This window comes from Mauremys reevesii, linkage group 3 (genome assembly GCF_016161935.1).
Source record: "Mauremys reevesii isolate NIE-2019 linkage group 3, ASM1616193v1, whole genome shotgun sequence".
NCBI lineage: Eukaryota > Metazoa > Chordata > Testudines > Geoemydidae > Mauremys > Mauremys reevesii.
Genome location: NC_052625.1, coordinates 194408000 through 194431641, shown reverse-complemented (window position 1 = coordinate 194431641; position 23642 = coordinate 194408000). Strand labels below are relative to the sequence as shown.

Sequence of the window (23642 nt, the reverse complement as noted above, 5' to 3'; positions counted from 1 at the left end):
CCTGTCTAATTAGCCCTGCAAGCGGAACAGGGAACATTTCAGAGAATGATACCATGGAGATCCTGGACTTCAATTTTTTACCTACCAGCCTAAATTTGGCCTCCAACACCTCTCTCCTATCTTTCCCTATATCACTGGCACCTACATGTACCATGATCCAGGCAATACACCATGCAGTTCTCCTGGCCATCACAAACTCAACTATATATTTTTCTAATAATCATATCCTCCATTACTATTACCTGTCTTCCTAATAATAGGGGTCCCCCACCTCGGAGAGGTATCCTCAGCGTGAGAGAATAACATGACATCTTTTGGAAGGAGGATCCCAACCATGGGATTGTTTTCTTCTACTCCCGCTTGATGCTTTCCTTCCCCAAGATATTCATCTTCCTCAACACAGAGGCTGTCAGATGGGGAGAAGGGCTCAACACAGAACAGGGGTGGGAATACTCCATTATATCCCCAAAAGCCTCATCTATGTACCGGTTAGAGTTAGCCCTAACCCCCCTCGTCAAGGGATCCTAAAGGAATTAGGGATCAAAGGATGGCAGGCTAGAGAGCTTCGTTATGAAGCTCTCAGCTTTGTCTAGCAAACCGCTGGGCTCAGCATACAGCCCCCCCAAACAGACCACACTATAAACTTCAATTAATCAGGCACACTGCAAGCAAGCAAGCACACAAGACACACAAACAACAAGATCACCCCAGTGGTAACTGTCAGTCCTCCTTCACCTGGAGAACTCCCTCGCAAAACTCCCATTTGCTGCTCCTGTTCACTAGCTAGACATGAGGAACATCAATTCTATAACAGTTATCTTCCTTCTTTCCACTTGATGAGATAAACCATGACAACCCCATCATCTGTTCTCAATAATGCACATTGAATCTAGAATTCCTGTCTGAAAACCAGGAGAGCATAAAACTTTTTTCAACTCTACACCACCAACTATGTATAGACACTGGACAAAATTCTGTCCTCAGATGTGGTTCTCATAAACTTCAACGGGAGCAATGCATGTGCATGCAAGAATAAAATGAAGCCCACTAGCTTTTTGTTCACAACTCCTCTCCATCTCAGAAGAGATAAGCAGTCTCAAAGGTTCACATCTGTAGCTGACAGGAATGCCTCTTTGCACATATTAATTTGTTTTCCTTAAAAAAGCATATCTAAAAATCTACAAATAAGCAAAGATTTCCTTCTTAAGTTTTGACCAGTTGTATTAGACAAAAATAATTCTGCTTGAATTGACCAAGCTTATACAGTAAACCGCTGATCCTGTTAGAAACCATATAATACTAGGGACTTGTCAACACTTGAAACGCTACATCTGTGCCCCTATTGCACTTCAGCGTAGACACTACCTACACTGATGGGAGGGGTTGCTATCGGTAATCCACCTCCCCGAGAGGTGGTAGTTAGAGCAACAAAAGAATTATTCTCTCAACCTAGCGCTGCCTACAACAGGAGTTAAGTTAGCTTAACTATGCCACTCAGGGGAGTGGATTTTTCACACCTCTGAGTGACAGTCGACCTACTTTTCTAGTGTAGACCAAGTCTAGGTGTCCAACTTTTTACTCAAAATGCAACATCTATAGCCTTCCTCTCATCTTCCTTTTTGATAGCTACAATTTGTCCAAACATAAATGTAATATTTAAACCACATTTGGCAGAAATTTTGGAAATATTTTGGGCCCAGTCACTGAAAGACAGACTGATGATTAATTGGATTGATTTACCAGATACAGAGACCTCCAGCTGAAAAATCATGCTATGGATGCACGATTCTGTGGTGTGAGGCACTGAAAGTCGCAGGCATTTCTTACTTTGAATTCAATTGGAAACTCTGTAGTGGGAGGTCTCTCTTTCCCTGGAGGTACTCGTGCTCAGAGGAGGCAGAAGCTAATCTCAGACTCTTGCTCATCTCTCTTCACAGAATACACTGTGCTTTTTGCAGACAAACTTGCCATACCAAGCTGCCATGCTTCTCAGTAAAGGCTAAACATTTGGTAAAGAACCCGAGTCACAAAACTGAAGGCTGCAAAATTCCTGTAAAGTAATTTGCTGCTTCTAACAGAAGTGTAAAGCCTCGGTTTTGGATTGGTGAATATAAAAATAAAATTGATGAAAAAAAATCCTTGTAATGGTTGTGCAGGAGGGTTGTGGCACAGAAAGTAAATCAACTAACCAACTTCTCTGAATTAAAAATACTCAGTATTTGCAGAACACAGATTCTGTCAACGTTTTTCAAAGCTTTGATTATCCTAGTGTCCTTATAAGTCTATCTTAACAATTACATTATGGATGTACATACACAACCTCAGAGCCATTTTTTCCCACTCAGATAACCACAGGTAGTCTCCAGTTAAGTAAGTGATGGCTGTGAAGACCAGTCTCAGGGTAGAAATTGGCCCCAAATCTTCTGGCATTCATACCTAAGACTCTGGCAGGTAAAGACTGATCAAATCTAGACTCGTGTAACTGGTGTGGTATTTTACCTTTCTGACTAGTAAAAGTGCACTCTTTCTGCTTAGACCTACATAGCAGGGCTTTAGCTCAAAGCACAGTCTAGTACTCAAACCAAATACCACCACTGGATTGTAGGGCATCACCAAACTTTACCTTTGTATGGTATGAGAATAAATGTCATTTCATAGCACCCTAGCATGAAATATATTATGGGGGGATTTTGGCAAGGTTCACTTCTACTTAATATTTTACATAACAGACATTTTGGTAGACTTTTAAAATTATGTTTTACTCTTTGTTATTTGCAGTATGGTCTTGGAAACCTAAACATACAACTTCTTCTACCACCAATTTACAGATACTCTGTTTAGGAAGCACTGACATACTTTGTTTTGATTTAAGCCCAAGCTAACAACTAAGTTTTGTTTGCTTCTCTGGACGTTTTATTTCGGCTTTTTTTTTTGTTCAGATTAGGTGACTATAATGAACACAATATTCAGGTGGGAGAATACCACAGAATTATATGCTGGCATAATATTTTAGTGTTAATTTCTATGCCATTCTTCATGCATCCTAACATTTGTTTTGACTGTCATTGTGCACTGCACAGGTGTTTTTACTTAAGTGTCCAAAACTACACCTTGATCTTTTTGCTGGTGCTTTAAATTAATTTGAGTCCAGCAATGAGAATACATACTTTTAGTTATTCTTACTAATTTGTTACCTTCATTTGCCAACAATTAATTTAATCAGCCACCAGGCTCCTCATTCATTTAACTCTGTTAAATCCCTCTAGAATTCCTCAGCCTTCTCTACTTTTGACTAACCTAATTTTGTGTTATCTGCAAATTCTGCGACCTCACTGTTCACCCTTACACCTTTAGCTTTCCACAGTTCTAAGTTTTTTAAAAAGAGTCAGTTTCTTTCTTTTGGACCTCAACTGCAGCATCTTTGCCGTTCTCAACTCCTTTCCAAACACAGCTGCTAAGACCAACTTCCTGGCTCACACTCTGACCACACCACTCTCTTCTTTGTGTACCTCCCGTGGTTCCCATTTATCCATTACATGAAACACAAGCTTGTCTTTGTCTCTAAGGCCCCTCATAATTTAGTCCCACCATGACTATCAACTCCCACCTTCGCTCTGCAAATAACATCCACCTCATTTGCCTACTTCTTCCAAAAGACTCCACAACCATTACTTTACTACAAATAGGTAAGATCTCATGGGAACAAAATCTAACGGAAAAAGAAATTCAGGAGAGCTGTTTCTCAAAGAGACAATATTGAAAGCACAACAGCAAACTATCCCAATGCAAAAGAAAAATAGGAAGAATAGTAAGAGGCCCATATTGCTCAATCAGGAGCTCTTTAGTGACCTAAAAATCAAAAGGGAATCCTACAAAAAGTGGAAACATGGACAAATTGCCAAGGATGAGTACAAATTAAAAGCAAACATGCAGGGACAAAATGAGAAAGGCAAAGGCACAAAATTAGTCATCCCTAGCAAGGGACATAAGAGGCAACAAGATATTCTATAAAAACCATTAAGAGAAAGCGAAAGATGAAGGAAAGTGTGGGTCCTCTGCATAGTGGAGAAGGAGAGCTAAGAAAAGATCACATCAAGAAAGCTAAGGTGTTTAATGCCCATTTTAGTTCAGTCTCTGGTTAATTAATATTAACAAGGAGGAAGCAATGCAAGCCAAATTAAGGTAAGAATGGTTTAAAGAATATTTATAAGTTAGATGAATTCAGGAAGGTATGAGATGCACTTCACCCTAGGGTAATTTAAGGAACTAATTGAAGCAATTTTTGAACCATTAGTGATTATCTTCGAGAACTCCTAGAGGACTGGAGAAGGACAAACATACCATCTATCTTTAAAAGGGAACAAAGAGGATTCAGGAGATTATAGACCAGTCAGCCTAACTTCAATACCTGGAAAGATGCGAGAAAAATTATTAAACAATTAATGTGTAAGCACCTAGATTATAATAAAGTTAAAAGTAATAGCCATCATGGATTTGTCAAGAACAAATCATGCTAAACCACGCTAATTTCCTTCTTTAACAAGATTATTGGTCTCGTGGATGGGAGGAAGCTGTAGACAAGATATATCTTGATTTTAATAAAGCAGTCCCAATTGACATTCTCATAAGCAAACTAAGGAAACATATTCTAGATGAAATTATTGTAAGGTGGATACACAACTGTTTGGAAGCTAATACTCAAAGAGTAGTTATTAATGGTTTGCTATCAAATTGGGAGGACATAGCAAGTGGGGTCCTGCAGGGTCTGATACTATTTATAAGGCCCTACCTGAATTGCAGGATGATTGTCAAATAAATGATGCCAAGTTGCGAAGAAGACATGGAAAATCATGGAAAAGTAATAACTGACCTTTATTAATTGGTTTTTCCAAATTATGGCAAAGACGACCTATTTGTTTAAGAAAAATTTGCTGGAACAATATAAACACTCAAATATTATGTTATGACTGCTTTTTTTTTTAAAAAAATAACCAGACGTTTTGCTGCAACAATATTACTATCATTAATGCAGAGAGCTGAAAGCTGCTATCAGCTTGGATAAATGGGGTTCTACTGTACTAATGGGGAAAAAAGCGTGTTGCAAACCACAAAATGTATGTAAAATTGGGGACTGTGCAAAGTAAGCTAATTAAAATCAAAACTGCAGTGGAAGCCTAATATTGCGGGAACCACAATTTCCACAATATTGCAAATTAAGTAGGGCCTTACCTATTTAATATTTTCGTTAATGACATGGAAATGGAATGGAGAGTAAGCTTATAAAATTTGTGAATGATGCCGAACAGTTGCAAGCGCTTTGGTCAACAGGATAAGAATTCAAAACAACCTTGACAAAATTGTAGAACTAGTCTAAAAATCAACAAAATGAAATTCAATAAAGACAAGTACAAAGTTCTACACTTAGGAAGGAAACAAAATCAAATACACAACTATACAAAGTGGAGAATAACTGGCTAGGCAGTAATACTGCTGAAAAGGATCTGGGGCTTACAGTGGATCATAATCTGAAGGAATCACTCTGGGGTATATTAACAGAGGTGTTGTAGGTGCCCTCTACTCAGCATTGCAAGGCCTCAGTTGGAGTACTGTGTCCAGTTTGGGGCACTGCACTTTAAGAAAGCAGTGGACAAATTGGAGATAGTTCAGAGGAGAGCAACAAAAATTATAAATAGTTTAGAAAACTTGATGAGGAAAGGTTTAAACGTGTCCAGGTTTTTTAATTTTGAGAAAACACTGAGGGGGGAAACCTATAAAAAAGGTCTTCAAATACACTTAGGGCTCATAAAAGAGCATGGTGATCAATTGCTCTCCATGTCCACTGACGGGAACAAGAAGTCCCTTAATCGTCAGCAAGGGAGATTTCAGTTAGAGAGCAGGAAAAACTTTCTATCTATCAGAATAGCTAAGTTCTAGAACAGGCTTCCAAGGGAGGCTGTGGAATCTCCATCCTTGGAGGTTATTAATAACAGCTTAAACACCTCTTAGGGATGCTCTAGGAGGTATACTTGGTGCTGCCTCAGTGCAGGGGGCTGGACTAGATGACCTCTCAAGGTCCCTTCTGGGCCTATATTTCTATGATTCCATAATAATAAAGAGTAATTAAAAAGTTAAGTTTAGTCATACTTTATTGGTATAGTTAGTTTTCATCCCCTTTTAGGGATCCCACCATAACACATGCAGCCTGTGAGCCACCAGGTCTCTGCAGCAGCATATCATAACACATATTTGTTCTGTTTTGACATCTGTTTCAGTGTCTGACAATGGGAGCAAACATCCTTTTATTCACTTTTAAACATTTAGAGTGAGACTTTCAAGAGCTCTCTGAGTTGGGCTAACAGCTCCCACTCAAGTCATTGAGAGTTTTACTATCAACTTCATAGAAGCAGCATTAAGCAAACATTGGGTGCTTTTGAAAATATCCACCTTTTTCCCTTTCCCCTCCCCCCCCCCTTAACCTCTTGTTTTTCTACCTCCCATTATTCATTTTTCTGTTGAAAGTTTTAAGGTGTTTTGATTACAAATATTTTGCTAGCTTTGAGAATATTTTAATTGTATTTCTGAGTACCCCAAGCATGTGAAAGTGCTTGGCAAGGGAGGGGGCTAGAAGATTACTTATGAATAAAATTATTCTGTATGTTTAATAGTGGCATGGAAACTAATCATGATTTTTAGCATTACTGCTGATCTTTTTATGAAATACAAAATGTAAATTGGTCTAGCAAAATATAGTTTCCCACAAAGGCATCAACTTAAGTTTCAGTACTTTGGAGAGACAGATTTCTGACTAGTTCCCGAGGCTCTCATAACCCAGGGTTTCTCAATCTTTTTCTTTCTGAGGCACCCCCAACATGCTATAACAATTCTGTGGCCCACCTGTGCCATAACAACAGTTTTTCTGCATATCCAGTAGATTAGAAGACAGAGCTGGTGTTAGGGGGTAACAAGCAGGGCAACTGCCTGGGGCCCCAAGCCACAGGGGGCCCCATGAAACTAAGTTGCTTGGGCTTCAGCCCCGCATGGCGGGCTCGGACTTCAGCTTTCTGCCCTGGTCCCCAGCAAGTCTAACGCCAGCCTTGCTTTCTGGTTTATTTTGGAGGACCACCTAAAACCTGCTTGTGGCCCCCCAGGGGCCTCCAGATCGCTGGTTGAGAAACTCTTGTCATAACCAACTAAATCATGCCCAGAACAGAAAAAGCACATGGCTAACTGGCTTCCCCATTTTCTTTGTACACTTCATGATAGCAACACTCCACACAATTTCTGTGGGATCATCACACTTCTTGGGTTTGGCCTGCTGCCTTACCACACCCCTTGAGGCACACTATCATCACCCAGAAATGCAGAATCTAGCATGCCTTATTTCTTAAGGGTATCATGTAGGGATGGTATTAACCAAGAAAGGTGCTCAACATTGCCTAAAATGATTATGCAAATGTAATTCCTACCACATGTAGTTTATTATAGTTTGCTTATGCTGACAAGTTACTAATTGACTAATCACGTTTTAGACAGTCACATTTTGTGTTATTCAAAATTAAGTCCATAAGAGCAATGTAGTTGGTTGTGACACTGTTTGGCTTAGCAAATAAGCCTGTATATTGAAGAGCTAGGCAAATTCTATTAAACCTTGAGCGTTATTGTCAACCCTATTGTTCCAAAAACATGAGTCAGACCCCCAAAATAAAAAAAATTGGCAGGTTCTTTTTATTTGTCTTCTAGTTTTCAAGCTTTTAGAGCATACTCTGGTCATCTGTTCAAGCTTCCGAAATTACTTTTTTTTTTTAAATGAAAGCTAAGATTCTCATGTATTCACATGACTCCAGGAGCTGGGGCTTTAAGAAAACTACCAAATATCTCAGGAGCTGGCAAAACTACTTATGACACCACTCTCACTACTAATGCGGCAACAACAAACAAGATGAAAAGTCATCATAAGAGACAGGTTACTAATCTACAAACATGAGGTCTGAGCAAAGCCCATTGAAGTCAATGGAAATATTTCCATTGGCTTCAATGGTAAAGAATAATAAACTTAAAACAGTAAAGGAAGGGAAAGGGAGAGAGGTGTAGTTTCCAAAAATGTCTTCTGTGGGGAGAAAGCATAAAAGGAAAAGAATCATAGCAGGTAGAAGAACATAGGAGTTTAGCTGAATATTTCAAAAAGGAAGGCATTCTCTAAATACCTCATCAACAGAATTTGTTTCTAATTTCCATTTGGTTCAAATTATAACCCTTCAAGTAAACTCGGTTCTACAAAAATCTTCTGAAGTACCTCACAACACACCCTTAATGTTGCTACAGGACATCCTGGTCTACACTGGGAATTTACATTGGTATAGCTACATCGCTCAAGGATGTGAAAAATCCACAGCCCCGAGAGAGGTAACTATACCAACTTAACCCCATTGTAGACAGCGCTATGTCAACAGAAGAATTCTTCTGTGGACCTAACTACCGTCTCTCGGGGAGCTGGACTGCCCATGCCGATAGGAGACCCGCTTCTGTTGGCATAGGTGGCATCTACACTTAAGCACTGCAGCTGCCTGCTGTAGCATTTTAAATGTAGACATACCCTGAAGCTAAGTATATTGCCCAAAAGATCATTTTCTCCTGGAATGCATATCTAATAAATACTTTGCATGTATATAGTTCTTTTCAATCATAGGTCAAAGTGTTTCAGTCATTTATTTGTGTAATTTCTAGAGCTGAAGTTGCTTACCAAAATATAAAGCATATTTTAATACACCTCTACCTCGAAATAAACGCAACCCGATATTACACAAATTTGGATATAACACGGTAAAGCAGTGCTCCGGGGGAGAGGCGGGGGGGGCGCTGCACACTCCGGTGGATCAAAACAAGTTCAGTGTAATGCGGTTTCACCTATAATGTGGTAAGATTTTTTGGCTCCTGAGGACAGCGTTATATTGAGGTAGAGGTGTATATTTAGTAAATGATAATGAAAACCACTGCACATTTATAAGAGTTCAACAGAAAAAAAAATGTATTATCTTGGACTTGAGAATGTATTAAATGCTCAGAACCTGGGAACAGGTAGTTTTTTATTCATTGCAAAGTCTGGGCCCTTCACCTATAAAAACACCACACATGCTTGTACTGCTATCTAAATAAAATCCGTCAATCCCCCTACCCCCACCAAAAAAAAATGTTGGCAAGAGAAACCACCAAACTCTCAGAACTGCAAAGCTACACCACCATCACAAAACAACACTCAACAGTACCTGGCACACTTTTGGTGTAACTGGACATCAGCAACTTGTTCTATATAAATTATAAAAACATTTTCAAAGCTGTTTACAAACATGAATATAAATAGGACATAGTGAAACATTTAGTAAGCAATAGTGTAAACCTAAGAGAAATTGATAAGAGGAGAGAAACAGGATGCAGATCACCAGGCTAAGGAGTTATTTGTACCCATACTCCCCAAAGTGGTCACCTGTTCTGGGTGCCTCAGTTACTAGGGTGCTTTGAACCTGAATTTCAGACTTGTTAAGAATCTACAGCTGCCACTGAGGTCAAGTGGAGTTGTGGGTGCTCAGTACCTCTGAAATTCAGACCCAAAGCATCAGATTGGATACCCCAAACACGCAGGCACCTGCAACAGGTGGCCAATTCTGAGGCGGGGAGGGGGGAGCTTGGTTTTAGCGTCTGGTACCAGGGAACAGATAACGTTACAAGGAAAGGAGCTGCAGAGGCTTTCCCCAGACCTGGGGCGCAAGTGACACAGCGCTGGGTGGAATCTAGCCCAGGCGCTGGGAGGCGTATTACCATGATAACAGAGGCCAAGACATATTCCTGCAACAGGGTGCAAGATTCAGGAACACACATAACCCTCCCCTTCTCTCCCCGCTCCCCGCAAAAAAAAAAAAAGAAGATTACTAGGCAGCCAGGCAATGCATCCCTTGGGTCAATACCTCCACGGCCCCATGAACTCCCTGCTAAGTTAGCCAGGCAATAGCAACACGCTGTTCACTTCCCCGTGCTGGTGACTCACTCAAAGGCTCAGACACACGGGGCTGGACGCAGAGGTGTGTGCAAGGAAGGAAGGCGCAGCCTGGCCTGCTGGTGGCCAATTAACCCCAGTGGGCTGATGTCCAGAGACAGGGGGGCGGTTGGACAGGGGAGAAGGGAGCTGCGCCGTCCTCCTTCCCCTACCACCAGACACGGAGAGAGGAACCGAGGCCTCTCAGCCGCCGCTCGGCTCTAGCTGACTAACCGACCAGGGGGAAAATGGCGCCGCCCGCCGGGGGAGGGGCCGGTTCCGCCACACATCGGCTGCGGCGCACCCGCGCCTCCATCTTCTGTGTGGCGGCTCGCGCCGCTTCTCCCTGGGCGGCCGGCGGCGGTTGGAGCCCCGCGTGAGAGGGAGGGGGAGCGGGGGCGGGCCGCGCCGTGCCCAGCCCTGGCTCGGCCGCTGCTGCCGCCTCTCCCCTTACAGAGGGGTTCCCCCTGCGTGGCGGCGTGGGTGGCGCGGTGGAGCAGCTCGCAGGGGAATCCCCCAGGGGAGGCCCCTGCTTGTAGGAGATCCCCGTGTAGGTGCTCGGATACCCCCCCCCCCAGGATTTCAGAAGAGACCCTGGAGCCATCGGGAGGTGCTGCTGCAGGCATCTCTACGGTCCCCTCTCGGCACCTGGTTAGGAGGTTCCATATGTTGCATTTACATTAGAAATTAAAAGGAGCACCGATCTAACACGCTGTGCCGCTTGCCATAAATTCACATGCTTATAAGATTTATCCCCCGCCCCCTAGCAGACAGGAGAGGCCCTATAGCGGCCAGGCACTGCTGCAGATCATGTGTCTGAGGCTTAGACCCCATAGCAGTGGTTTTCAACCTCGGGGAAGGGCCGGCTCCAGACCCCAGCGTGCCAAGCGCGCACTTGGGGCGGCATGCCGCGGGGGGCGCTCTGCCTGTCGCCAGGAGGGCAGCAGGTGGCTCCGGTGGACCTCCCGCAGGCATGGCTGCAGATGCTCCACCGGAGCCACGGGACCAGTGGATCCTCCGCAGGCACGTCTGCAGCAGGTCCACTGGAGCCGCGGGACAGGCGACCGCCAGAGTGCCCACCGCAGCGTGCAGCCGTGCTTGGGGCGGCGAAATTACTAGAGCTCTAAAAGGTTGTTACCATAGAATAGCGCAGGGGTCGGCAACCTTTCAGAAGTCATGTGCCGAGTCTTCATTTATACACTCTAATTTAAGGTTTGGCATGCTAGTAATACATTTTAACGTTTTTAGATGGGCTCTTTTTATCTCTATAATATATAACTAAACTATCGTATGTAAAGTAAATAAGGTTTTTAAAATGTTTTAAAAGCTTCATTTAAAATTAAATTAAAATGCAGAGCCCCCCGAACCAGTGGCCAGGACCTGGGCAGTGTGAGTGCCACTGAAAATCTCTTGTGTGCTGCCTTCGGCACGCGTGCCATAGGTTGCCTACCCCTGGATTAGTGGTTTTCAGTTTGTGATTTGTGGACCCCTGCAGGGCCGCAGACTATGTCTAAGATTTCCAGCGGGGTCTGCACCTCCATTTGAAATTTGTTAGGGGTCCGCAAATGAAAAAAAGGTTAAAACTCACTGCCCTATAGCAACCAGGCACTGCAGGTCATGTATCTGAGGCCTAGACCCTGTAGTAGCTAGGCTGTACTAAAGGTGGTGTATCCGGGGCTTAGACCCTAGAGAAACCAGGCTGTACTGAAGTTAGTATATGTCAGGCTTTAAGGAAGGGTCCCAGTGACTATGAGACAAAAATTAATCTAAAAATAATAAGCACGTAGGGGTGTGCAAACGGTTGCCAAAGACACATAGCTCTATCTCAAAGTGATGCTTCATCTATGAGGTTTGATGCAAGATCCTTGCTTCTGGGCAAGTTTAAATGTCCCAAAAAGTAGGTTTTCTGATGAGTCTCACAGGAAAACTGTTCCACAGCATAATAGCTGTCGCCATCAGGAAGGTTTTGGGTGATATTCAACTAAGGTCTGGTTTATATGTGGATTTTGTACCAGTATAACTATTTTGGTTGGAGGTGTGATACACCAGTAAAATATAAAACCCCTAGTTTGGACACTGTTATTCTAACATAAAGATGGCATACTGATATACCTTATTCCCCTTCCTGTGTGGGAATAAGCTATAGTGGTATAAGACCACTTATACTGGTATAAACACAACCATACTATGGAACTGTACTTTTTAAACTAATACAGTTATACAGTTGAAGCGGTACAACTTCTGTGTGCAGCCAAGTCCTAAATCAGGCGTCGGCAACCTTTCAGAAGTGGTGTGCCGAGTCTTCATTTATTCACTCTGATTTAAGGTTTTGTGTGCCAGTAATACATTTTAAAGTTTTTAGAAGGTCTCTAATATATATAAAGTATATAATATATAACTGAACTATTGTATGTAAAATAAATAAAGTTTTTAAAATGTTTAAGAAGCTTCATTTAAAATTAAATTAAAATGCAGAGCCTCCCCAGACCGGTGTCCAGGACCCAGGCAGCATGAGTGCCACTGAAAATCAGCTCGCATGCCACCTTTGGCACGCATGCCATAGGTTGTCTACCCCTGGCCTAAATTTTCCCTCCAATTTAATCCCATGACTCCTAATTATACACTCTTATTAAACCCTAAACTCTGTCCTTGACATCTGCCTGTTTCAAATACTTGCATACTGCATCATGACCATTGCCTCTCCCAGGTGTCAATTAGTAAGATATACATATTTAGCTCCTTTAACCTTTCCTCATAATTCCATTCATCTGTCCTCTTCTCTGCACATCCAAATAATTTGTGTTGCTTTTCTGTGAATTCCCTCCAGTGTCTCAACAACTTTCTAGCACAGGGAACAGGTTTCTAAAAGGGAAGCTTATTTTGTTACAGATTACTAGAATCAGAGTTACTTGGAAGCTGCCTACCTACTATCCCAAATAATATGTGATTTGTGACACTGCTACTGACCTGGCTAAGTGGCTAGATGCACAGGGTTATTCCTGTAACTCCACAATCCTATGCAGAGTCTGTAAAATAGAATGAACAAAAATAACCAGAAAATATAAAATAAGAAAGTACATTATGTTTGTGATTTTTTTTAGGATGTGTAAAAAAGGCATGTAATGTTTTTTTTAAAGGCTTGTTTGGGATTGTGACTTCACAAGATTGTTAATCAAACAGTCTCTCTCTATAGATATAATTTTTCTTTTGTCATCACCTATTTAACTAAAACTCTTATACAGTTGGCAATCATGTAAAAATTTTACCAGGAACAATTGTCCTCAGAAACCAGTCTGGTGGCTGCACAACTGTATGTGCATTATAGTAGATTTTAGGTTATTATTTTCTTTGAAGGGGGTGGGGCTAGCATTCAGCAAATTAATCCTTAAAGGGCCGCCTGAATCCTGACTTAGAAATTAATCTTGAAGAAACGTTTCATCTTTTTTCCATAGAGCCCTCATGCTCCCCCCATCCTGTTCCCTTCTGCCACCAATGGCATGCCCCAAAGGTACCCTCTCTTCCTGCTCCCACCTATCAATACCCTATCAGTCCCTTCTGTTTGCCTCCTTCCTATGTCTTTCCCTCCTTCTGTCTCATTTCTACCTCCTTCTCACACATCTTGAGGAGACTGTAAGATGTTACCACTCACAGCTAGCTAGCCAGCTGAGTGATCTCTTCCTTTCTGCTGGTGCCTACAATTGTATAGGAAGAGTTGAGAGCAGCCCAAGCACTGACAGTACCACAGTTGCAAAAGGCCAGCATTGCTGGCGGTGGTAGTTTTTAGAGCAAAAGAGTTACACCAGAGAAGCTGAGATACTGACTGGGACTGTTCCCTCCCACGATAGATTTACAAATACCTAAACAGCCCCTGCCAAATCAGGCATTTTTGTCAAGTATTCTCCTGAAAAAGAAAAAAAAATCTGTCAAGTTGAAAAAGATTTAGCAGTCTTCCCCAATCCTTGCCTTCCACCGGAAGCTTTTACTTCAGTTCTGTAGTCCTCAGTTGAGTACTGTGGGAAATATACAGGAAAGACAAGGATTAATATTCCTGATAATTCTAATATATAAATCAAGCAAAATATATTGGAATGAATGAGCATGCCCATTGGCAACAACATGTTTCCAGAAGCCTGAGCAGTCTCAGTATCACTTGAGTGCTTGTGCAGTTAAAAGTACTATGCTTGCTGTTGGACAAGTCTCTTGAGTTCTTACTAAACTTCATAGGGACTTAAAATAATTTCAGGCTTTCTTTATGCATCACGAAGAACCAAAAAAGGGCACAAACATCGTTTCCCTTGGCAAGTCACCTTTAAGATACATAAGTCATTATGAAATGTCTCGTTGCTTTCGCAAACTGGAGTCTGCTGAAACCATAACACATACAACGTTTTACTTTTGAATAAGCCTGATTTTCTCTGTCATTTGTTTTCACTTTTATTGGTCTGCAGAACATAAAAAGTAAGAAAAAGATTTTATTTTCCCCTACATAGCATATAATTTACATCAGTCATCCCAGAAGGTCAGTACCACTGGGGTGTCATTTAAGCACAATGAATATAAAGTAATGAAGTTCTTGCCAGAGTAGATGGACATAACTTCTTAGAGAAAGAGAGAGTTTCCAAAGCATGTGGGGAAAACACAACGGGAGATCGAGTGAATTCATCACACCACAAAAATGTCTCCATCCTGTCGACAAAGTCATTAAAGGAAAATGAACCATTGTTGCTCTAGACGTTTGCATTCCTTTGGCACAGTAATTTCAGTACAGAAGCATTGGTGCAAGGAGATTTTGCACACATTGGAGAAAAAAATCTTTTAAAAAAGATAGTGTTCAGAATATGTAATAAAAGAAATCCTCCATGTTCCAAAGAGGAGCCAGAGTCTCTACAGAAGCCACAACTAATAAGGAACCATCTGCAGTAGGACAGAGTGGTCTCTTTTCCTCCTGCCAACAAGTCTAACCGAATGGCAACATGGACAATTCTTTTTGAATGACCTACAAATGATGTCCTCCTTTAATTATACCAACGTTTCTACCTTTTGCTGAACCATGATGGCCCTCGTTTTAAAGGTGCCTTATTGAGAGGTTCTTCCCCCACTCCTTTTTTGTAACTTACTTTGTTTGCTTTCACTAATGCTTTACAGTCTCCGTAGAAACAATCTGGGAGGAATGTGGGGATTAGAGAGGTTTGCTGTACTCAATTTTATTTAATTTTCTGGCAAAGGGTGTCCAAATTATAGAAAAATGTCACATGTGTTTGTAGTCAATTGTAACGTATATCAGTTTCAGGTGCTAGGCTTTACTTCTAAATACAGATTTTTCTCATCATAGGAACACTAAAGTAAGAATGGCCAACATGCAGTGTATAATATCAAAGGTAGTTCTAGAAAGCTGCAGCAGAATTGTTCATGTATGTGTCCCTTTATACATCAGCAGTTCCACAATAAGGTAGAGTCCTCTGAATTAACAGACTGGTGGAAAGAGAAACATGCAAACTAAGAATATCTTATTGCCCTTATATAAATCCATGGTATGCCCACATATTGAATACTGTGTACAGATGTGGTCTTTTCATCTCAAAAAAGATATACTGGCATTAGAAAAGGTTTAGAGAAGGGCAACTAAAATGATTAGGGGTTTGGAATGGGTCCCATATGAGGAGAGATTAAAGAGGCTAGGACTTTTCAGCTTGGAAAAAAGGAGACTAATGGGGGATATGATAGAGGTATATAAAATCATGAGTGGTGAGGAGGATAAGTGAATAAGGAAACGTTATTTACTTGTTCCCATAATATTGTATAAGAACTAGGGGCCACCAAATGAAATTAATGGGCAGCAGGTTTAAAACAAATAAAAGGAAGTTCTTCTTCACACAGAGCACTGTCAACCTGTGGAACTCCTTGCCTGAGGAGGTTGTGAAGGCTAGGACTATAACAGGGTTTAAAAGAGAACTAGATAAATTCATGGAGGTTAAGTCCATTAATGACTATTAGCCAGGATAGGTAAAGAATGGTGTCCCTAGCCTCTGTTTGTCAGAGGGTGGAGATGGATGGCAGGAGAGAGATCACTTGATCATTACCTGTTAGGTTCACTCCCTCTGGGACACCCAGCATTGGTTACTGTCGGTAGACACGATACTGGGCTGGATGGACCTTTGGTCTGACCCATTATGGCCATTCTTGTGTTCTTAAGCCATCATCTTGATTATCAAAGCCTCATAGGAATGTAAAAAGAACGAGCCATACTTGTGGCACCTTTGAGCCTAACAAATTTATTTGGGCATAAGCTTTCGTTGGCTAAAACCACTGCATGCATCTGATGAAGTGGGTTTTAGACCACAAAAGCTTGTGCCACAAGTACTCATTCTTTTTGCTGATACGGACTAACATGGCTACCACTCTGAAACCTGTCATAGGAATGTGTTACAGTGGAAGCCACTTCTTTTTTCACCAGTTGCTTTGAAAAGAATAAGAGACAAATCATTACACCATTTTTAAACAGCTTCAGTAAGAAAAAGTTACCTTTAAAAGATACATCAGAGCAGAGAATTTACATAAACTGAACAGTGCGGGGAGTTGGGAGTGGGGGGAACCATATGCCAGCAAACACCACTTCACACCTGCTAACTACTACAAATAAGTTTGCAGACAACAGCAAGCATGCTGCTTATCCATCATTTACAGTCACTGAAGTGAAGTGAGCTAAATCCGCTCACTCCCTGGCAATTGTCCCCATTAACTGGGTGTGCTGTTTATTAGGGTGCTAATTAAAGTGTACTCTATAATATAATAGGTGTAGTTGCCAACTTTTATTCGCTTCTGGTTCATATGGATAAAATCATGAGAGGAGACCAGAACGATGTGAAAATGATGGTGTATTTTGTGCCAAAAGAGAATAAAGGATGGAAACTAAAGATCTGGAGCATTTTGGAGGAAACTAAAGATTTGGAGAGGCAGCATTAGATAGCACAACATGTTGTTATGACAGATCGGTTGTGTTGTGTAATCCAGATATGGCCTAGAGCAGTGGTTCTCAAACTAGGGCCACCGCTTGTGCCGAGAAAGCCCCTGGTAGACCGGGCCTGTTTGTTTACCTGCCACGTCTGCAGGTTTGGCCAATTGCAGCTCCCACTGGCTGCGGTTCACCGCTCCAGGCCAATGGGGGCTGCAGGAAGCGGCGTGGGCAGAGGGACGTACTGGCTGCCGCTTCCCACCGCCCCCATTGGCCTGGAGTGGTGAATGGCGGCCACTGGGAGCTGCGATCTGCCGAACCTGCAGACGCGGCAGGTAAACAAACCGGCCCGGCCTGCCAGGGGCTTTCCCTGAACAAGCAGCGGCCCTAGTTTGAGAACCACTGGCCTAGAGCCTCAATTTGTAATTATTATGTTACATACATACACCCTCCCTGCTATCAGCCCACATGCCAAACACATACACATAAGCAACATACTACTGCAGTGAAAGCAAATAGCAAAAGCTAAAGTTGCAGTTGTAGTCCAGACTGACTTTGTTGATCTCAGGGAATCCACTGGAGGCAAGGGCATGCAGAGACCTAATGCTTATGCACTGCCACCTGCTCCTTTCCCCTACCTAGCTCCCTGCCACTCCTCAGTTTGCACAAGATGTATCCTGCACAAGATGTACTGCCATAGTCTCCACAGAAAGTTCAATGTGGGGAACTTAGAGAGGTGCTGGAACAATTTTTATAGTGGGGGTGCTGATGAAGGAAACCAGGTATTTGGTGTTTGTTATTACTACTTTAAGACAGGGGGTGTGGTAGCACCCATAATTCCAGTACCACTAGGACCTTGTGTACATTACTGTATACTTAATCTGAAGTAAGGACTTGTCTACAACTTGGAGTTAGCCACAATTCAGTTAACAGTGGCCAACAACCAATATCGCTGCACCAGTGAAAACAAATATCATGATTTGCCCCAACTGAGTATACAGTGTTCCAAGCAAACGTAGCTTTCCTTGTTTGCACTGGTGCAGTTGTACCAGCAGCTGACTCCCAAGTACAGACAAAGCCTAATTTACTCTGATTTGCCCCAAAGATTTACAAATCTGCTCCACCTCCTGATTCTAGCTGCTTCCTGAACTGATCTCACCAAGGTGCAGCAATTTCCTGATTTGGAATGCAAAGAAGACGCTCTAGATTTTATCTCTAGGGATAGAACTACTCTAGAGAGATCTCTAGGATTAAAGAGCCCCAACCAGGAGGGCTCAAACGTTGAAGAATAAAGCCTGGTGCATAGTCCCCCTACTTGCTCATACATCTGGAGCTATGACTAAAGCAAAAGTGGAATGCTGTAGCTAAACTGTGGGCAGCAATCAGGCAGCACCACCCAGGGCTCCCTAGCTAGGGAGGAGCAAACAGCCAGCCAGAGTTCCTTCCAACCACAGAGCATGGAGCAGCCCAAGCTAGGAGCCCGGCTAGGAGATGTGCCAAAGTCAGCCAGAAGCATAGCAATTACTATAATAACAATTTAAGTTCTGGTAATCAGGGCATTTGCTGTCTTTTATGTAAGTGAAGTAAAAGAGATTAATCAAATATACAAATTAGAATATAATGTAGGTTGAACAAAACTTTCAGATTTCAGAATCTTCAGCCTTAAAAAATAGGGATTTGGGGACAGACTTTGCCCCAGAGAGCAGCTGGACTCTGAGCCCTTGTCATTCCCAACTCATGCATCTGGCTTGCTACAGACCCTGGCCGTGGGCCTGTGATGGGTAGGGAGAATAAGCCAAAGGACTCAGCTCCCCCCTGCTCACAGAAGCAGAGTCGCATAAAGTTCTATTACTTCTTTCTGGCCTGTGTTTAGTATAATGAAAATTTCCAGAATTAAGCACATTCAAAACAGTAATTTTTGGAAGCACAGGAACAGTGCCGAGAAGTTGCATCAAATTACTCCTGGGCTTCAGAGTAAATAACATCAGCCGCAAGTTGCTAAGGATTTAATTTCCTCAGCGTCCTGAAACAAATTAATGTTACTTGACCATGCAGAGTAGACAGAACGCTGAGTCTACAGTCTCATCTTCCCAAAACATTTATTTATTTAATTCTGATGTCAGATGGTGTTCTGTGTCCATTACATTTCAGATAAAAATGTGTTGATTATCTTTGATGGCGAGAAGCAATTTTTTTCCTTGATAAATGTTGAAATATTTAGGGCCAAATTGCACCATTAAATATAAGACTACAGCTCTCCGTGACTTCACGAAGCGTTGTGCATGTGTATCTAAGGGAATAACTTGTCCCTTATGTTTTAGATTTCAGCACTAAGATTCCAGTGTAAAGTACCCTGTGGACTATAATGCACAGCATACTATTACAGATTTCTGTCTTTCTTTTGGATATAAATCACTGCCTTTAACAAAGCTCCTGAGAATATTCTTCCCGCTTTTCTAAACAGTCCTTCTTTTGTTTACAAGGTGCTCCTCACGTATAGCGCTTTGAGCATTTATGTGACTGGGAAACAGAATAGGATACATTTTATTTTTGTGCTACTCCACCCCCATTTCCATCCTGCCAGTTTCAATTCAGTGCCATGGTACAATGATAACAGGCACTTTAGAAATGCTGTTGAACAGATTAGATGAACAGATTAGATTAGATAAAGTATAGTTTTAAAATTGTGAACAGGTCAAAGTGTTGCTTTAAATCTATCAAAACCTGCTTTGTTTGGGAATGACTACATGAGATGCCCCATCTCCTTTCTCATGAACCAGTGTAATAGCTGAGATCAGTTGAGGCATTTTTATTGACAGTCTCCACGACTTGAGGCAGGGCATAGCCAGTCGAGAATGCTGGATTCTGGAATATTTTCTCCTCTGGTCTTCCATCTGCTCTATATTATCAAGGAATTTACGCCATATTTGTCACAGATTAGCTGAGGGCCTATGGTTCCTCAGAGACCAATTCTTTTGGTCTTCAGGGCATGATGTAAGACTCATCTATTCACTCAGGCATTTGGGGCTAAGGAAGTGAAGAATGAGTACAAGAAGTTTATGGGGCTGTGTTGTGTAAGTACTGTGGTCCATATAGTGGGTTGTCCTGTCTCTGACAGAGGCAGCTATCAGCGGCTACAGAGGAAGGTGGAAAAAATCCCATAGAGGATAATTCTGCAATAAACTGCTGCACTGGATATTTCTTCCTAATCTTCATAAATTGGTGGCTGATTTATGCTGTGAAGCATAAGGGTTTATATATCCTTTCAAAAGATTTTAGTCTTATTCGATGTAATTGTGGATATTCTCATTATCTTAAATATTGACTTTCAGGGCATGCTGCAGCTTAGTAGAAATTTGAAAGTATGCGGGTCCTGATGGTGACTAAAGTTAGTGGAAAGATTTGGAGGGATTGTTCATGAGGCTAGCTGCTTGTTCTAGATATTTCCTGATTTATTTCTGGTGGTAATTTGTGTGAAAACTATCTAGACTGCTAAATAGATGCCTTGTATATGTTTAGACTTCGACAAATGGAATTTTCAGTGGGAGTTGGGGCTCCTAACTCCCTTACCTTTCTTTAAAAATCCCAGCCTAAATAAATATGTAAGTAAAATATAAATGTCTAATCTGTTTTTAATTCTTACTCAGCTCCTGGCGTCAAGGATATTTGATGTCAATGAGTTCCACGGGTTGATTATGTGTTATGTATAAAAGAAAAAATCATCTTGTATCAGTTTTTAAAGTGTTGCCTTTCAATTTCATTGACTGTCCCCTTGTTACCCAGGGTTCCTTCAACCAAAAGCTCCTGGTAACTTTTACTCTGTGCGAGGTGGTGTCAGGAAATAAGTCAGGGGAGACATGGCCGTCCAACCAACAGGTGTCTGGCACAAACAGGACAACACAAGAGTGCTTTCACTTAAAGCTAAACTTTACTAAGTCTCAAGCACTTATACACATCTACAACAGATTAGTAAAACACTCCCAACCCCTGATAATTACCAAAGCTGAATGTGGCTCTCGAGTGACACAGCGGCAGGCTTTCAGTGGCCAAATCTTCCGTCTGCCGGTGGGGACTGCAAGATGTATCCAGAGGGAGAGTCCAAACAAGTCCCAAAAGAGTCCCAAACGAGTTCAACTACCTCAAACTTTTCCCCCTTATTTATACATTAGTAATAGAATGACATGTCCCTTAAAGAAAACTTGTTAAGTAAGCAGTTTCAATGGTCAAGTAAGAGGTTCCTTCTGATTATTGATTAACCAAGGGTGGGTTTTTCCAGAGTTTGCAGCCTTGAGGCCCCAATAGACATTCCTGGGGCACCTCCTGCTCTCTTAAAATGCATGTATCAGCAACTTCAACACAATTCTTATCAGGAAGGACGTGGGGTCAAGCTGCCCTTTCTGTGAAACCCAAAACCCCCCTCCCCTCCTGCCTTGGTTAAGCTGAGATTGCTGACTAGGCTGCTTTTAGCAATAAGCCATGGTGGTTTCAGGCACTTTACTGGTTTGCCAAAATCTCCCCGTACACCCTTGTTCTTGTGTTAGCTTAGCGTTGCCACAATAGCAACACTAAATGCAAAAAGGAAAACTCTCATCATGACCCACTTCTTCCATGATGCTTTCAAGAAACTGGCCAACTAATAATGAACAGGCTGAGGGGTAATAGGGTCTAGGAGATGCGAATTTAATAAAAACAAAAACCAATCCCAATATATATACAAAACTGTATTGATATGTATCAAAACTGTACATACTGAGATTGTATCCTGCTATCCCACACTGTGTATATTGCCTGCCTTAAATCATAAGCTCCTTGAGTCTGGGACTGTCTTCCGTGTGTGTACGTGTGTGAGTGTACATCACCTAGTACATTGTGGCCTGTGTGTGTGTGTGAACTTCGCCTAGCACATTGTGGCCACTACTGGAATCCAAAAAATAAATAATATCCAAGAACCAGGTGTGGGGGAAGAGGCAGGACATAGAATGAGCAAGAGCGAGAAACAGAAAGAAAAGGAAGAAACACTAGTGGGAAGATGAAGGGGAAAAATCTGACAGGCTGTTGACACAGTGGAATAAAGCCATGCTAGACTTTGAAATAGCCACTTTGTGTTCTTTGGTTCTCAGTGGAGGGAGCTCAAGAGACTACAGTTATGAGTGCAAGTACAAAAACCTAGATGAATAGTGTGGTGATCAAGGAATCATGGAGAAGATAAATGGGTCAATGGAAGAGATCGGTGGTCTAATCTGATATGGCAAATCATCTGCTCCTTCAGCATTTTTACACAGAGAATTCCCAGGACTTTCAGTGGGAGTTAACACATGAAACACAAAAGGTTGAAATTGGCTGAAATACAATAGGGTAAGGTAAGGATAGAGGATCATCACCCAACATTCTCTTGTTTTACATTCAAAACCCCTGACTCTCAAGTAGATTTTTCTGGTTAACTGAATTTCATGTATTATAATGACAATATAAAGAAAACGAACATTAGAACATCCATACTGAATCAGACCAATGGCCCATCTAACCCAGTATCCTGTCTTCTGACAGTGGCTGGAGCCAGACGCTTCAGTGGGAGTGAACAGAACAGGGCAATTTATCAACTGATCCATCCCCTGTTGTCCATTCCCAGCTTCTAGCAGTCAGAGGTTTAGATAAATCACATTTGGCAGCCGACAAACCCTCCACATTGAGTTGTAACACGCATAGAGCTGGACCAATGACATAGAAGTCACCGAGCTGCATGTTGGGGTTGTCAGTGACGACAGTGCTGGGATTCGTTGAGCTGGTGCTCGTGGAATTCGGTTCGCTGGTTGGATCATTAGCTTCCCTGACTGCTGTTAGGTACTGGCAGGTGGCTCAACAAGGACACTGATCCATTGCCCCCAAACCACCAGCTGCACATTTGCTGTCACGTTGCCCATTATGGTCTCATCCAATCACTGGGGCCTTCGTGACAGCCCTTTGTGCAGCTGTGGCGCAACAGAGATGATGATGACGCACATTGTCGATGAATGCCTGCTGACTAGGTTCAGCAGTGGCCTAGAAGAACTGCATCATGCCACAGAAGATGTCATTGCTTGGCTAGACGACTATGCACATGCTAAATAAGAGGTTTAGGGACACCAAGATTATGGGTTTGCATCCCTGACCATCTTCGCTAAAAGCCATTGATTGACCTATCCTCCATGAACTTCTCTTATTCTTTTTGGAACCCAGTTATACTTTTAGCGTTTACAGCATCCCCTGGCAATGAGTTCCACAGGTTGACTGTGCATCATGTGAAGAAGTACTTCCTTATGTTAGTTTTAAACTGCCTACATATATTATATGAGAAAGACTTCATAGATGGGAAGGGACTGATTCTTCTCTCACACTATGGTAAATTACGAGAACTGCTATCCTTAATAGTTCTGAAAAGTCTGCCATGGAAATACCTATTAAAATAACTAATATGAGAAATATTTAATCACTTGATTTCAATGACTGTTTTGAGCAATTACATCTCGTATCCGTATAATAAAATTCAGGCGGGAGAATGCCAAATGAGCAGAACACGAGTCTAGGAACTAGGAGAACAGAAAATCGTCCCCAGATCTAACTAACTCACTGTGACCATGAGCGAGCAACTTAACTTCTGTATCTATCAGTTTCCCCATATTTAAT

At 42.0% G+C, this 23642-nt stretch overlaps 2 protein-coding genes across 25 annotated transcripts in view; one reads left to right on the top strand and one right to left on the bottom strand.

Moving 5' to 3' along the window:
• SUPT3H (SPT3 homolog, SAGA and STAGA complex component) overlaps window positions 1–10467 on the bottom strand; it is a 448093-nt gene extending 437626 nt beyond the window's left edge. For 2 of the 17 annotated variants that reach the window (XM_039529539.1, XM_039529537.1), the window contains exons 1-2: window positions 10040–10369; window positions 9264–9303 (exon numbers count right to left, since the gene is read on the bottom strand). Coding sequence is in view for 3 of the 17 variants with exons in the window: in XM_039529531.1 (XP_039385465.1) it covers window positions 10266–10343 (78 nt within the window). In the remaining 14 variants the exon portion in view is untranslated. Of the gene's footprint in view, window positions 1–9263; window positions 9304–9924 lie in introns of all 17 variants that reach the window. The other 15 variants (XR_005595949.1, XM_039529531.1, XM_039529542.1 and 12 more) reach the window with 13 other exon arrangements.
• RUNX2 (RUNX family transcription factor 2) overlaps window positions 1–23642 on the top strand; it is a 232972-nt gene that overhangs the window by 56422 nt on the left and 152908 nt on the right. The window lies entirely within an intron of this gene.